General features: G+C 40.5%; 2 protein-coding genes across 6 annotated transcripts in view; one reads left to right on the plus strand and one right to left on the minus strand.

The window, feature by feature from the left end:
• IFT140 (intraflagellar transport 140) overlaps positions 1–17,344 on the minus strand; it is a 92,733-nt gene that overhangs the window by 24,458 nt on the left and 50,931 nt on the right. The window lies entirely within an intron of this gene.
• The window catches only part of TMEM204 (transmembrane protein 204), a 203,080-nt gene that overhangs the window by 6,140 nt on the left and 179,596 nt on the right, over positions 1–17,344 (plus strand). For all 3 annotated transcript variants that reach the window (XR_012777661.1, XM_075515511.1, XM_075515510.1), the window contains exon 2: positions 12,326–12,481. Coding sequence is in view for 2 of the 3 variants with exons in the window: in XM_075515511.1 (XP_075371626.1) it covers positions 12,326–12,481 (156 nt within the window). In the remaining variant the exon portion in view is untranslated. The remainder of the gene's footprint in view (positions 1–12,325; positions 12,482–17,344) is intronic.

The raw sequence follows: 17,344 nt of genomic DNA on the forward strand, positions 1-17,344 counted from the left end.
ATGTCCCCAAATTTCTCTGATATTTGGCTGGATGGAAGCCAGGCTGAAGCAAGCAGCTGAGCATGTTGTAGACACATGTTACTTTTTCAACATATACAGGTCAAGAAAGGAGGCCCACTGCGTTTGGAGAAGACGGGAACTACCATCAGATTAAAAAAATTATTGTATACATGGTTGCCTGGCAAACTGCTCAGGCTGTTACACAGAGATGCAGGCAGTGCAGGCAGCTGGCAGCTCAGGGCTTGTGATTTCCCCTCCTAACATCTGCAATCTGATCAATATTTAAATACGTGAAATTACTAATTTAACGGTAGAGGCCAATGGAGGTGAATTGTAAGAGGTCTGGCTCTTCAGATTAGAGTGAATGCTCATTTTAATGTGGATTTCACTATGCTGTGTACTTATTTTGGAAAAGTTCAAAACTTTTTGGGATTCAGGATAGGAAAATGAACCTAATATATATTTCAATACAGTACCTTCACGTGTGTTGCACAGAAATACTATCAGAGAAAACAATGTTTGATTACTCTTACTATCGAGACTTTGAATTCAATTAAAGCATTAAGAGTGAAAATGGCTACGGAGCTTTTGAAAATTCCAGATTACATGCATTTATTACAGCCACCAACACAGAATACCTTACTGATGCTTATAGACAGGCAAACCATAGTACGTAGACATCTAACATCTCAACAGGAACTATGTAACAGCCTTGTCTGTTAAAATTTATCACTGTATAGAAGCGTTCTCAATGTTGAGTTTGAAAGGTTCCCATCATTTAACCATAAGCACTTGTTTATGTTGAAAATAGTTGATGTAGCTATGTCTTCACTCCAAAAGTAACTGAAGCTGTTAAAAAAAAAAAAAACAAAAACAACTAACCACACTCTTCTCTCCCCAAACAAGATCTGTATGCCTTTCAAACTGAATATTCAAATATGGAGTTTCGCACTCAGATGAGCTCAATCATAAAGTTCCAAAATACATAAAGGGGTGGAAGATTTCACCAGTTTGTCACATCAGAACATTCTTCTAATTGTGCCAAAATAGATTGGTTTCTCCCCCCCCCCCCTTTTTAAATTATTTTTAAGTGAAAAAGCATAAACTGCATACTGCAGAAAGCTACCCAGGAGATGAAACCAAGCAAAATAAGTGACTGTTCTCATTTTTAAGATATCCATCCAGCAACAGAACATATTGAGGACTCCTTGTAGCTGAAAGCTATATGGCTGCTTACGGAGATTTAAAAAGAAAAGAGAGAGGGAGAGACTTTCCTTTTCAGGATAAAGTCCTGTCCTTACAATAAGACATGCAAACAACATCCTCATGTGGAAAGGGTACAAACTGATGAAGAAAAAACTAGATTCAGACCTGTTTCACTTTTAAGAAATTAGTGTATATTCAGACCATCAAAATATATCTGTATCAAAGAGGCAGTGCTTTAATTAAAGCATGCAAAGGTGGACTTACATACTGCCAGCATTTGGTTTAATTTGTTTCACAAATACCTTTAAAGTGTTTCAATATATTTCCTAATTCATACTCGAAAAAACAGCTCAAGAGATTAACAACATAAATACCACAAATTTAAATCAACAGAAGAAATGAAATGTCCAAAGACTTCATAAATAGAGCACAAGTTTGGGAGGCGTAGCATGATGCTGTCAATAAATACTTACAGTGATTCTATTTATTGTCCTGGAAAATATAGAAAATATTGGATAAATATTTGCAAAATATTGGATAAATATTTCAAAATATATTTCTATCTTAACTATTTTAAACAGTAAGTGCTGAATCTCCTATATCTATGTTGTAAAATGAAGCATAGTTTTACTTGGCATTTTCATAGTGCTCTTGATATTCAAGGCACAGGTCCAGCTGATTTCCATGTCAGCTGCGGAGACCGTTTCTGCACATCTGATCCTTGCTGACATCCAAAACAAAAGGAACACAAAATTAGTTGCCGAAAGTTTGGCTAAAGTGGATTTTTTTTTAATTATAAAGAAGGGTTTCTTCTAAAATTATTTATTAATACAGAATTCAGTTCTCCCGGTTGGAACTCAACTTCATTAACAGCAAGACCATAAGTAAGAGTTAGCAAGACAGGAGTCAAATAGAGAGCCGGTCTGAACAGCATCACTTCAGCTTTTTTGCAAAGCAGTTTCATGTGTTGAATGAATCAGAGCTCCCATGAAAAAACAGTATAAGCCTATTTAGGTTAAAGTGTACTATTCTGGCTTTTCCCAATGTTTGGATGCTTGGCTTTGCATTTCTGAAGTCCCTATAACGTGGTTTTTAAAAATGACTCCAAAAGACTGAAAAAGTAGAACTCTGCTATATGGGTTCAGGAAAGGCAGGTCCTGCTTGACCAACCTGATCTCCTTCTACGACAAGGTGACCCGCCTAGTGGATGAGGGAAAGGCTGTGGATGTTGTCTATCTAGACTTCAGTAAAGCCTTTGACACGGTTTCCCCCAGCATTCTCCTGGTGAAACTGGCTGCTCGTGGCTTGGACGGGTGTGCTCTTCACTGGGTAAAGAACCGGCTGGACGGCCGGGCCCAAAGAGTGGTGGTGAATGGAGTTTACTCCAGTTGGCGGCCGGTCACAAGCGGTGTTCCCCAGGGCTCTGTGTTGGGGCCAGTTCTGTTTAACATCTTTATCAATGATCTGGACGAAGGGATCGAGTGCACCCTCAGTAAGTTTGCAGACGACACCAAGTTGTGTGGGAGTGTTGATCTGCTGGAGGGTAGGCAGGCTCTGCAGAGGGACCTGGACAGGCTGGATCGATGGGCCGAGGTCAATTGTATGAGGTTTAACAAGGCCAAGTGCAAGGTCCTGCACTTGGGCCACAGCAACCCCATGCAACGCTACAGGTGTGGGGAAGAGTGGCTGGAAAGCTGCCAGGCAGAAAAGGACCTGGGGGTGTTGGTTGACAGCTGCCTGAATATGAGCCAGCAGTGTGCCCAGGTGGCCAAGAAAGCCAATGGCATCCTGGCTTGTATCAGAAATAGCGTGGCCAGCAGGACTAGGGCAGTGATCGTGCCCCTGTACTCGGCACTGGTGAGGCCGCACCTCGAATACTGTGTTCAGTGTTGGGCCCCTCACTAAAGAGAGAGATTGAGGGGCTGGAGCGTGTCCAGAGAAGGGCAACGGAGCTGGGGAAGGGTCTGGAGCACAAGTCCTATGAGGAGCGGCTGAGGGACCTGGGGTTGTTCAGCCTGGAGAAAAGGAGGCTGAGGGGAGACCTTATCGCTCTCTACAACTACCTGAAAGGAGGGTGTAGAGAGGTGGGGTCGGTCTCTTCTTCCAAGTAACAAGTGATAGGACAAGAGGAAATGGCCTCAAGTTGCGCCAGGGGAGGTTTAGACTGGATATTAGGAAATTTTACTTCACTGAAAGGGTTATCAAGCATTGGAACAGGCTGCCCAGGGAAGTGGTGGAGTCCCCATCCCTGGAGGTATTTAAAGGACGTTTGGATGAGGTGCTCAGGGACATGGTACAGTGGTGGTCTTGGTAGTGTTAGGTTTACGGTTGGACTCGATGATCTTAAAGGTCTTTTCCAACCTATACGATTCTGTGAAACCATGTACTAAGCCCAGCCTGAATCATGGGCAGGCTTTAAACCTTCAAGTTAATGCACAGGCATAACTGTTACTTATTTTCCAAATGGCTTAGTAACTGGGGCAGGAACGAGAAGCTGCCCAGCGAGTGCTCAGAGCTTGGACAGAACGAACTCCCTGCTCTCTGCTTTTGAGTGTCTGGTACCACAGTGGCTGGATGAACACATGCAAAGGCTGTAGTCAATATTGTGGCATACCCACTGCTCTGTGACAGCAGAGTCATGATGTGATGAACACGCCTAGCACTGCTGGGCTTTCAGAGGATTTAGTTGTCAGCTATGGTTTTGTTAAGGCAGCGTATACTAAGACTTCTCAAACTACTTAATGGAGTGAATATTAATAGAACAGCAGGAGATGCATCCCTTATCTCACAATAACACCTCAGCAAAATGTCAAGTTCCAGAGGAAAACTGTGTACTGTTAGAATCTCTTGATTATATTAGAGAAAATCTAATTGCTGACCTAGTTAGATTAAACTTTAACAGCAGAATATGATCTCAGCCTGCAGACACGCAGCCCAAGAAGGTGAAGTTTAGCAAAAAGTTACAAGCAACTGAAAACAGGTTCTTACAAAATACGTGAAGCAACTTAAGCATAAGAAGCATTACCAGTTCTGTCCATAATTATTTAGAAACCTCTACTTCAGAAACGCAACCATTTATCCTCCTTTCCAGAATAGTCACATATGAACATTAAGCATTTATGAAGAAAATCAGGTATATCTCAGAATGTATACTCAATAATTCACTGAATAAGTAATCAATAAACCCAAGAACCATAAAAAGGAAAGAGCACCGATAAAATACTTTTTTTTTTTTTTAAATTCCTTTCATTGCAAACATAGCAACCATTGAATTCCTCCTATAAAGTCTGACTTTTTATATTGACAGTGAAAAAAGGTTAACAACTGAGTAATGTTTAAAAAGCAAGTCAATGATGAAGAGGTATTACACTCAGAACCCTAGTTGGTTGGGAAAATTTTTAAAATCAATACCTAAAAGGGTAACTTTTGGTTAAAAGAAAACTGAAGTTAAACACAACTAAAGTAGTTGTTTAACACCAAAACAATCAATAGAAACAAGGAAGCAAAATTGCTTAGGAGATTTAAAGTATGGATAAACTGATGGATGTAATCAACTTAGCAGCAGCCTAAGGTGGTACTATCCTTCAGCTAAGCATAACGAATTCCTGCCCATCTAATTACAAAGTTTAAATAGCATTTTTTACATGTAACACATTTTGTGTCCCACAGCGGGGATACGGTAACAGCACGCTCACAGTCAGCTCCTGCAGCTTAGATGACAGGCAGGAAACTGTGAAGCCATGGTGAGATGTTCAGAGCCAGTACTGCTCCTATACAGTGAGTAAATGCGTGGTCACTAGACTATTCCCAGGGCTGGTAACTTAAGTTACAGAAGCTAGACTTAAGTTTGCACTAAACTTTTTGTTCACCAGAAGTGGTATTTCTCAGGGGAAGTTTTAAATAAATATTAAAATATCTTGGGCCATTAGTTTCCTTCATACACACTCTGTGCTTTAATCGGTCAAAAGCTTGAATTCCCAGCTATGATTGTTTTTTTCCCTATATGCAGACAGCAAAGGGGAAGAAAACCTCACATTTTAAGTAATTAGCATAATCTGATTTTTCAGTGAGATCATCCTTCCTCATTATCCCAAAACACTGCAAATTACTCTCCGATATCACTAACCTACTTCTCCAAAGCACAGATCAGTCCTGGGGCTGTCACGGAACATAACAAAACAAAATTGCTGCTTGCAAATAACAAAATCAAATCAACATTTCTATTCCAGATGGATACATCTGGTCTAGGAAGTGAGCAAGACAACAAGGAATTTGAATTGGTCTCATCCCTGGAGTTTGGGTTTTGACCCTTGACTGATCACTGTTTTAAACAAAGCAGAATTCATTAGCCAGTACCCAGCTGTACAAGAGACCCAGCTGGATACCCTGTCCATGAATTAACTACTTCTCAGGGTAAACTTGGATCAAGATGGGCTTCCAGAAGGAAAAAGTCAAAGAGACTAGCATTTTATATTGATGAACAACAGCTCCTTAGAGCAGCGCTTTGGAGCCATTCCCTTTCCAGTTCTCGACAGTCAAGTCACATCTTAAGGGAGGTGAAGGAAAGGCATGTAAAAAGCAGAGATATACTCTGGATTGCCATCCCGCCTTCACCTATGTCAGACACGCACGAAAGAATAAACACCTTCTGCGTGTGCAGTTCTGTTCTGCTGGAAGCATCCACCTCCAGCTATAGAAAACTCCTTTCACAGTTAAAACTTCAGGGGACAGGTGACATTAACAATAACAAGTTCAAAACAAAAAAAGTGGGACATCCAAAATACAAAATACCTATGCTATGACAGTCTTAGACAACAGATTCTAGAAGCTAATGGTTAACACAAATGCCACCAGTAATTGTGCAGACATTATAATCATTACCAACCTCTTGTTTTACAAATTGTGGCTAACATAAATCATTCTGCAAAAGTTGATGAAGTCTGCAATGGCGACTTCATAGCTACTGTAAATGAAGCAGAAATGTTTGAAATGGTTGAACAGGTGATCCTAAAGTCATATAATTATAAAGTCTGTAGAAAACATATCAGAATGGACTGAAGCTGGCTGAGGAATTTCTGGTTTACATATAATTTAAAATAGTAACAGGCAGAGTAAAAGAGCACACAGGTAAACACTAAATTTCACAGCTCTTACAAAAACTATATTGCAGCCAATTTTATAAGAGATGAGAAATATTTATTCCTGGATCGAGCAGTCATTCAAGCAGGAAAAGAGCTTTGTGGCCTGGCCTTCCTCAACATGATTTACATCTTCAATATCTTCGGGTACAGGCTCTGAAGAAAATGCTTTGAAATTGCACACTCAGTTCCCTTTCTTGATCAGTGTTGTCCATTGATTGTCCTCAGTAAAAGGAGGCCAGAGCTGCTTTCCACAACTACCACCTTTTGGGGTAGTAGGTTTCCCATTGCAGAAGCTCAGCTTAGGGTTGCGTACGTACGAAATAGAATTACCATGTGCTGAGCTGACAACATGCAAAGTTACAAAAGTTACATGCAAAGTTACGAGTAAGAAAGCATAGTCATCTGCAGAGTGGCACTTTCAGGCTGAATACAATTAGCAAGCTCCACTGCAAGAAGAATGGCGTTTATAAGAGTTACACATTATTAAGTTTTACTTTTTCCCCTGCTGAGGAAAAGGAATCATTACAATTCTAGAATAAAACCAAAATATGACAGATCATACATTAAACCATCTAGAATAAAACAACAATATCCTAATATGAAATATGGAAGAGTACTCAATTCTTGTAATAACTTATTCCATAAAAATAACTGTCTTCACATTTAATGAAATCATACTAGCTGCTTCCTCCTTATGCTAATTATCATCATCCTGTTGCGGTTCCAACCTGGACCATGTGTGACCTTCTTTTTGGTTAAAAGAAGCAGCTACACAAAATATCAGTTGCATTTCTACATCTCTCTGAACAGTGTAGTGTATTAGGCAAGTAAGCATCCCTAAGTCTGCAGTTCTTATAAACAGCAGTAAAGATCATCAGTGTTACACATCCAATGCTACTGCACTCTCCAATTGCAAAAGGACAGCAATATATTCCAGTTGTTACGCTTGACTTAAGGCTCATTCTGTAAGGAAATACTCCAACTGCTTCTCATACAAATTTTTAGTACATATAGGATGTTCTGCTTTTAACAAGCCTTGGCTAGAGAACTTAAGAATAGTTTGTGGTGTGTCTAAAAATTAGATGGACTGTCTTGGTCTTTTGTGGGTTTTTTTCGTTTGTTTTAAATGTGTAGGGGTTTTTCTATATCCTTAAACGTTAGTTATTCAAAGTTATTCTTTAGTTATTCAAAGACTAAATTATTACAAATTCTGTTGGAATTCAATTGAGTCACAGTCATAAACTTAGTATTTTTAGTATGCTAGATATAAAATCGCCTATGGGAAAGCCAAAAGAATTTATAATACAGTTAAGTCTTAAAAAGAAGTCATGAGTAACAGTGAAGGCAAAAATTTGGTGTTTGTTTCTATGTCAAGGGGTAGTATGTATTTCTGGGATAAGCTTCAGAGAGTATATAACAACATAGGCTTTTTTTTTTTTTAAGCTCATGCATACTATATACAGATAAGACAACAGAACTCATTATGGTTGTAAACCAACTATTTTTTTAATTTGACACTACAGATAGCTCTGTCGACAAATTAAAGTACTTTAATAATAATGGCTGCAAGCCTGCTCTTTACTTAGTACATTTCTCCTTTGAAAGTCATTGCTATCTCTTCAGCAAGCACTGGTCCTCAAAGTATTACAGAAGTCCATTTAAGAGGAAAAACAGAAGAACACTCCAAATGCTCAAAGTTTTACTGATATTTACAAAGCTCAGGCATCTGAATATGATTCTGTTATCAGCCAACATGCTTCATGACCTGTAAGCCTTCAATGTGGCAAGAGACCTAAATGCTCCCAATGCTAGAAAGGACGACTCTGCAAGTTAAACACAAAATCTTTGAGCAAACTATTTTTTTGAGTGAAACAACCTTCCTCTCTGGTCAGAGATGAACTCACTAGGAAAAACCAAAAATACTTAGTATGTTATCTTCTTAACATTTTATTCCATGTTAAAAAGTTTAATGGACTATGGTTCTTAACTAACTCTTTCAGATAAAATTTAATAAAATACGGTATTGTAATTAAATCATGAGTTGTTACTTAGAACACTGGAAGCTAAAGATAACCTATGAGGGGAAAATAAAGGATAACTCATTCTTATGGCTCACAAAAGTAGACCAGACTCAACGATTACCACGATGAAGTTTACTCTTGCTTGTTTATATCATTTCGTTTCCTGCACTTCCTAGCAGCCTCCTTGGAAGATCAGGAATCAAATTCTGGTGGTGAGTGCACCGACTAAACATACAACCATTTAAGTCACTTTTGAAAACCTGGTGAATATTCATGTCCAGAGTCTTTCCTTTTCTAATGTATGCCAACTTAAACACTGAGCTGCTTCTGTTTCAGAATAGCAACGACATATTAGCAAAAGATGTTGAACTGGCACAATGATATTTACAATTCCCACCTTTTGCTAGAGAGGAAGGAAAAGGATGAAAACAGGACATCCATCAGGTTAACAGGAAAAGTAGGAAAAAAGCCTCACTAAAAGTACCCAACTTTGCAATGAATATATTCCATTCAGTAGCCAGCTGGAAGACACATTTTAATTAGGTTTCTAGCCAAGACTCCAGATATCTATGTCTGTAATAATTTCTGCATTTGTTCTTTATATTTAATATAGAATCACAGATTATCGAGTTGGAAGGGACCCATAAGGATCATCAGGTCCAACTCCCTGCTCCTCGTAGTAAAGTAAAGTTACTTTTACTTACCTAAAAGTAAAACATATGACTAAGCGTGTCATCCATATGCTCCTTGAACTCTGAAAGGCTTGGTGCTGTGACCACTTCCCTGGGAAGCCTGTTCCAGGGACTGACCACCCTCTCAGTGAAGAACCTTTTCCTAACGTCCAGTCTGAACTTCCCCTGACACAGCTTCATTCCATTTCCTCGTGTCCTATCGCTGGTCACCAGAGAGAGGAGATCAGCACCTCCCCCTCCACTACCCCCCTTGAGGAAGTTGTAGACTGCAATGAGGTCACCCCTCAGCGATGGGGTCACCCCTCAGCCTTCTGTTCTCCAAGCTGAACAAGCCATGTGACCTCAGCCACTTCTCATAAGTCTTGCCCTCGAGGCCTGTCACCATCCTGGTCGCCCTCCTCTGGACACACTCATAGTTGGATGTCCTTCTTGTATTGAGGCACCCAAAACTGCACATGGTACTCGAGGTGGGGCCGCACCAGTGCACTGTAGAGTGGGACAATAACCTCCCTCAACTGGCTAGCTATGGTGTGCTCGATGCACCCCAGGACACGGTTGGCCCTTTTGGCCGCCAGGGCACACCGTTGACTCATATTCAACTTGCCATCAACCAAACCCCCAGATCTCTTTCTGCAGGGCTGCTCTCCAGCCTCTCGTCCCCCAGTTTGTACGTATAACCAGGATTACCCCGTCCCAGGTGGAGAATCCAGCACTTGCTCTTGTTAAATTTCATATGCTTGGTGATTGCCCAGCTCTCTAGCCTATCCAGAGCTCTCTGTAAGGCCTCTCTACCCTCGCGGAAGTCCACAGCTCCTCCTAGTTTAGTATTGTCAGCAAACTTACTTAATGTACATTCGATTCCTGCGTCCAGATCATTTATAAAAACATTAAAGAGCACTGGCCCTAAAATTGAACCGTGGGGAACCCCACTGGTGACTGGTCGCCAGCCTGATGTAACCCCATTTGCATTAACTCTTTGAGCCCCACCCATCAGCCAGTTGCTTACCCAACGTACGATGGACTTGTCTAGCAGTGTGCTGGACAGTTTATCCAGAAGGATACTGGGAGAGACAGTATCAAAAGCTTTGCTAAAATCCAAAACCACCACATCTATTGGCTTCCCTTGGTCAACTAGATGGCTGACCTTGTCACAAAAGGAAATCAAGCTGGTTAAGCAGGACTTTCCCCTCTTGTGAACCCGTGCTGGCTATGACCAATGAATGCATTGTCTCTTCTTCAGTAACTCCCAGAATAGCCTTCTCCATAATTTTACCAGGCACTGAAGTGAGACTGACAGACCTGTAATTACCAGGGTCTTCCTTCTTACCCTTCTTGAAAATTGGGACATTTGCCAGCTTCCAGTCAACTGGGACCTCTCCAGACTCCCAAGACCGTTGAAAAATAATGGAGAGGGGTCCTGCAGTGACATCCGCTTCCAGTACCTGGGGATGAATCCCATCAGGCTCCATAGATTTATATGCATCCAACTGGAGTAGCAAGTCTCAAACAAGTTCAGGGTCAGCTGGGAGTTTATCATCCCCCCCCCCCCCCCCCCCAGTCACAGTCTTCCAACACAGGGCTCCGGGGGTCCCAGGGCCCATCGTTGATGTTAAAGACAGAGGCAAAGATGGCATTAAACATCTCTGCTTTGTCTACGTCCCTATTTGTGAGGTGACCAACATCATCAATGTTATCTCTGATCCTCCTTTTGCTGTTAACATATTTAAAAAAGCCCTTTTTGTTGTCCTTCACAGTGCTGGCTGGCTTGAACTCTAATCAAGCTTTGGCCACACAAATTTTCTCCCTACAGTGGCAAACAGCATCCCTGTAGGCCTCCTGTGTCATCTGTCCTTGCTTCCAATGTCCATACACTTTCCTTTTCCACCTAAGAAGAAGATCCCTGCTCAGCCAAGCCGGCCTTCTGCCCCACTTGCATGACTTCCAACACTTTGGAATTGCCTGCTCCTGCGCTCTTAAGAGATGGCTCTTAAAAAGTGACCAGCATTCATGGACCCCAATACCTTCTAAAGCAGATTCCCAGGGGACCTTACTAACTAGCTCCTTCAGCAGCCCAAAGTCAGCTCTTCCCATATCCAGGGTCAAAATTTTGCTGGCAGTTTTTCTCCTGTCACCAACTGTTTGAAACCCAGCTACTTTGTGGTCACTGTGACCAAGCCAGCCACCCATCATCACTTTGCCCACAAACTGCAAATCTAGGAGGGCACCTTTCCTAGTCAGCTCCCTCAGTACCTGCGCCAAGAAGTTATCTTTAACATGCTTCAGAAATTTCCTGGACCTGTTTGTGTCCGTTGTACGATATTCCCAGTGGATGTCTGGGAAGTTAAAATCATCCGTAAGGCCAAGGGCAGTTGAACTAGAGAAATCCCTTAATTCCTTGTAGAATAATTCATTGTGTTGTAGTCCTAACTGGGTGGTCAATAGTAGACTCCCATAACAACATCCACTAATATATATATAGATATGAACTAATCTATATATATATACATATAAATAAAAAAGGAACTTTTTACTTATACATGTAAATTATGCCATAACACCTCATTCTGAACTGCCAAGCATTGACATCTTCATTATAACCATTTCCCTCATTACACAGATAGAAATATAAGGATCTTTCCAGTGCATCCAAAAGATTAATAAATGTTAAAAGGAGGAAAGGTTAAGAATCCTCTATACAAAGCTCCCTTAAACCAATAAGATATTAGCATTAACATGCACATGATGTTTTCTAGGACAATACAGATGAACTAGGTGAAAAAGAAATTCAGGTTGTTACAGATTTGTCTTTGGGATAATCATTATTTTAGGGCCTTACAAACCTATTTATGAACTAAGGTTCCATTTCAGTCAGTGCCACATAAATGCAAAACAAACACCATTCCTGCCCCAAACAATTCTGGCTACTAATTATAGGTAGAATCTTCATAGGGCAAAAGTCAAGCACCTCCAGCGGGTCATCCTTGGAAATTAGCTGCTTGTTTCATACAAGATTGTTTTGCACTGAAGCAATAGTTACGGGATGCTGTGTAACTAGAGGAAAGATTCAATACACATCCTAAAGAAAATCTTTTCTTAACCAGACCACGGGGAATGCAGTTAGAGCAAGGGACTGCTGGGAGTAGGAATAGTGTCTGAGAATCATTTTCTATGCACTGACAAATTTTACATACCTGCTCAGCCAGGATTTTCCTTTTCCCAATTTTATACCATTTTAATGTTATGCTTACTTCTTATATTTCCCTAGTGCAGTTTGACATGATGCGTGCTTGTAACCTCATCGCCACTGTTGCTCTGACTGCTGGCCAGCTCATCTTCGTCCTGGGCCTGATGGAGCTACCTATCATTTCTCAGGATACCCAGTGGTGGGAGGAGGCCATAGCTGCCGTGTTCCAACTTGCCAGTAAGTCCACTTCTTTTTACTGATGGAAAAATACTTAGTCTCTATTAAATCCAGGTGGAAGAGTTTCTTACTTTATCAATCTTTCAAGTGACAAAGAATAGCAAAAAGGCCTAAATCTAAAAGTAAGCTCGTTGTCCCTTAAAAGCTCTCCCCGTGCGATTCTGCAGTACGTGAATAGAAGCTTTTATCTTGGATATATCAGAATGAGTCTTCTGCCAACCAAGAAAAACAAGCCTTTATTATTTCCTATGAAACCAGGAAGGCAAACATGAAAGAAATAAACTGGATGCAATGTAATCCCACAATTTAGCAGGACAAAATATACTAAAGGAACTGTTTGAAAGCAGAGCAGAACAGCCAAGCAAATTTTTGAAGTCTTGCTGAAACATGATTATTTGCTTTTAGCTAACTGAATTTTACTCAGTGACCATCAGCTGGAATTTGACAGACAGACACATCTGCAATCTAGCAAAAAAAGCTGAAGTCAATTCATAACATTGACTGCTATAAATAAAATTCCCACAGTAATTCTCATGCACACAGACTGTATACAGAAATGAATGAGGAAAGGAGGAAATGGTTTTATCACAATTCCATATTGACAGCAGTGGCAACAAACTGTAAACATTTTGCAATAATACCTTTCTTTACTACATAAAGTAAGTCACTCAGTATTTATTACACCAAGAGTCCAATCCTATAAAACATCCATGCTGTCATTAATGGAGTATAACATTCAGGCTGCTTACAAGATTGGATTAAAAACGTATCATTATTATTAATGTAATCAACAGGTTATAATAAAGTAACACCATTTTATTTAAAATTTTAGTTTCAACTTTAAAAACTCAGAAAATTTAGAATGGTATAAACCTACTGAGACCTCAGGATCAGAATCTAGGTCATTTAAATACGGTCCTCACAGCAATAAACACCCATTAAGGATGATGAACCTGAAATCCAAACAAGAGGAGGAGACTGCAGAGGTTCTGTAACTCTCAAAGCATCTGGTCCAGCTTCCAGGTGTAGTGAGACTTTCAAGCACCAGTCAGTGCTATCAAGAAACAAGATATATAGCCTTGCCATAACAAGACCTCCCTACAGCCTCTTCATGCACACCATGGTCTTTGTAACTCTGGATACCTTCTGGATAGTTCTCCCTGATCATTGGTGTGATGCCTGCTTTACTCTCCCTCCCATCCTCCCCAAAACTCAACATGTCTGTTTTTCCCAGAGAGGAAATGCATTCTGGCCCTGTTTAGATGTGTTGTTTCATTGACAAACAGCACAGGGGACAGCCGTGTGCCTTTCTTCTATCAAGGCTGCTAATTTTAGACTAGGCTTCCCTCCCCCCCCCCTTTTTTTTTTCCTGTGCTGAAGTCTGTTTTAAACACAGTCAGAGAGAGACTGAAGGGCGCCAGGATATCCCGACACAGGAGAAGGAAATGCCTGCTATTACCTGTTATGCAAGCTGAACCTTGAAATCCCCAGTGTTGGGAGGGGAGAGGGGAGGAAAGCCAGAGTCAGAATGATTAACAAAACACTAATGAGAATGGCTGAAGAAGCTGTTGAATCAAGGAGTTCATCTGCCTGCCTGTGTTCAAAAGGTGTGAAGAGATGGATCTGGCAGCTCCTGACAGTTACAAAGACAGACATTGCGCTATATGAATCAAAGGTCTCCCATCTGCAGAAATAACTCTATGACTTTGGTGGCTATCCCTGCCCCCTTCCCTGTTCTCCTTTGCAGTTATGCCATGCTCTCCTTCACCGTCATCAGATCGTTTTCTGCCTTGCAGTCAGTAACATGATATTCATTTTACATCTCGTTATCTTAATGAAAGTTTTATGTTTAAACAAATTCCTTCCTGATATCCAGAACAACCAGTCTTCTGGAATGTATACTTTTGAAAAAAGAGGAGTTGTCATGTCTGCCATTATCCCAATATAAAATAGACTTCTTGGAGACCTCCCTAGTTTTCCAGCGCAGTGGTACATCAACTGCTGACTACCTGGGTAATCAAGGGTCTGCACTCACAGGACAGGCGGTTCAGAGTACAGCTTGCACTGACAAAAGAGGCTGTTTCCTCTTTCACAGAACCCAACGTGTGCTCTGTAATGTTGAGCCACTCAGACTGGCCACAAAAATCAGCCCTGTCCACCAAATTCCCTGGATTGGGCCCAGGCGACAGCATTTTATACATTATGACTGAAATGTCTTTAATAGCAGACAAAAACATGTGCAAACTGTGAGCAAGTCCAGCATTTCTGTTGCTCTGATGAAGGATTGCTGCTACATTTTGAGACCAAGATTTCTTTATTGAAGGGGAGGAAAGCGGCCACCCCTTATCCTATAAACCACAGGTAATACTCAGCCTCTGAGCCTCCACTCTGAGATGGTAACCTCTCATCTATTTTCAAAGTCAAGTAGCAATATTAGGCAAAAACATCAGAACAGTGGATACAAAGCTTGTATTTAAAAGCACTTTATCCATGCAAAATAGCCCAAGAGAAATTGCTGTGAAGCTCTCTCCTACTTCATTTTAAGGGTTAAAGCCAAGTACTTTAGGTACTGGTACTTTAGGCCAGACAGATCATTTGCATGAGAACAGCAAGCAACATTTAAGAATATACACACTTAGATCTTATTAAATATCTCTTGAGTACTGGCTGGGTAATTTCTATTTATTACACTTTCAAGTATGTTACTGAAAACACAAGCAGCCGCCTCCCTTTTTTTCCTTCTCAAAATCCAAATGATCTGGAGAATTGTTCTGCAACTGCTCATCCTGTCAGTAATTTCAGAAAAAATTATCTTGAATCATGTCCCCTCCAATTCCAACTTCTGTTTGATCTCTAATTTTCATCCTGGAATATTCCCACAAGTGCTGAACAGAACTGCAATGGTCACTGGTAGAATGAAGTCTAATATTATGGAGGAAGGCTTGAGTATATGGCTCTGAATCGTGAAGTCAACCTACAATTTACTTATTTTTAGTCAGAGTTTACCCACTGAAACATTATGTGTGGGTTTCATTAGTTTCCCCGAGGTCTGAACAAAAGTCCTTTTTGTTTTAGAAAACTAAATGTACTATCTTCCAAACCCTATCACAAGTTCAAATCAACCATCTCTGATCCCACTAGAGCTTGCGATGACTCCAGGCTCCACCGCTTTTTCACTTCTGCCACTTGCACAAGCATTTGACAGTAATTCAAAAAGGATGGACCTCTGACAGAAAATAAAGCCCCAGGAAGCAAAGAGGAAGGAAAGAAGAGAGGAAACAGCATTGCTCCTGGGACAGCAACGGGATTCACACAGCTCCAAAGCTCCGCAACCTCACACCTCCCAGTTAACAGGAAAGCGAACTGTTTGCTTTGGAAAAGGCATGTGGTGAAAATGGAACCAGTGTTGTATGTGGAATTTTGTGTCAACGCTCAGAAATTTCCCTCTAGAGGGTTTTGGGTTTTATGTTTTTTTCCAAGGAACTGTTACAAACTCAGCGTGCTGAATATAGGATGGATAACAGAGCTGACAGAAGAGCAGTTGGACAGGGAAATCCATACTAACAGGCTAGGGAATCAAGAGCACTTCAGAGAATATTAAACTACTACAAGCAGTAACCTGCTAGACTGGATCAGACCTTAAGGAACTCTAGCCAAGTCTCTGATCTTGTACAATGATGATTATCACAGACTTTAGAGTGAAATGTTAGAAACAAAATGGGGAAAATCCAGGATAAAATATCCCTTACATTAGATTTCATCCTGGTTTCTGAAAGTCCAAGATTGGAGTAAACCTGAATCATAACAATAATATTCTTGCCAATCCGTTTTCAGCATTGCATTACTTTAATACATAACATCCTGAAGATTAAAAAGTTTTGTGTTCCTACTGAGCTTGTAATTTACAGCCGAATAAATTACAATCTCACCTCTCTCAAATTCAAGCATTGCATTCCAGCTTTTCCTACTGTGTTTTTCTGCTGACGGTGTATTTCACTTCAGACCTCTAACTCATCACAGGAAATCTGAGTTCACACATACTCTCATCTCTGTGCTATTAAACCTAAATCAAACAATTGTTAGACCATTTACCTTCTCTCTTCTTTCTGGGTACTACAACTTTAGATTGGTTGATACCTAGAAAATCTTAATGCAGAACAGACCAGCAAAGCAGCCACTGGAGAATATAGCTGAAGATATTCATGACAGCAATGTGATCCTGATTTCTGTATTACTTCCTTCCACCTTTTTCCTTCACAACACCCTCAAGCCAGATCTGTTCTAAGATGAAATCTATGGAGCTGTAAACCTAATACTTCCTGAAAAGGAAGCAAATAAATGAGACACTGTAAATAATCTAAAAATCATAACAAAGAGAGAGAACTTGACTGCTCGAGTTGTGCTACATGTTTTCATCATTTCTCATTTTTATTTCACCTCAGTGCCAAACTTGCATGTTCTTTATGTGGCCTGCAAACCTCACAATAAAATGATCTTGTTTCCACATGTTTGCAAAATGAACTGCATTTGCAAAATTGCATCTTAAAATATGGAAGCCTATCCCACTTATTTTGACTGAAATGGTTCATGTAAGCAGCTGAACCAGCAAACTGGAAAGAGCAGTAGCTCACAAGAAGCATGTTGAACGCTTCAACTGGTGTAACTGCAGCAGGGAGAAGATCTGCATATATGCTTCATGTCTAAATACTGATATGGGTAGCAGGTGATTTGTTGTAGCATCTTGTCCTGGTTTCAGCTGAGATAGAGTTAATTTTCTTTATAGTGGCTGGTATGGGGCTATGTTTTGGATTTGTGCTGAAGACAGTGTTGATAATACAGAGATGTTTTAGTTGTTGCTGCACT

This window comes from Mycteria americana, chromosome 12, assembly GCF_035582795.1.
Source record: "Mycteria americana isolate JAX WOST 10 ecotype Jacksonville Zoo and Gardens chromosome 12, USCA_MyAme_1.0, whole genome shotgun sequence".
Classification (NCBI taxonomy): Eukaryota; Metazoa; Chordata; class Aves; order Ciconiiformes; family Ciconiidae; genus Mycteria; species Mycteria americana.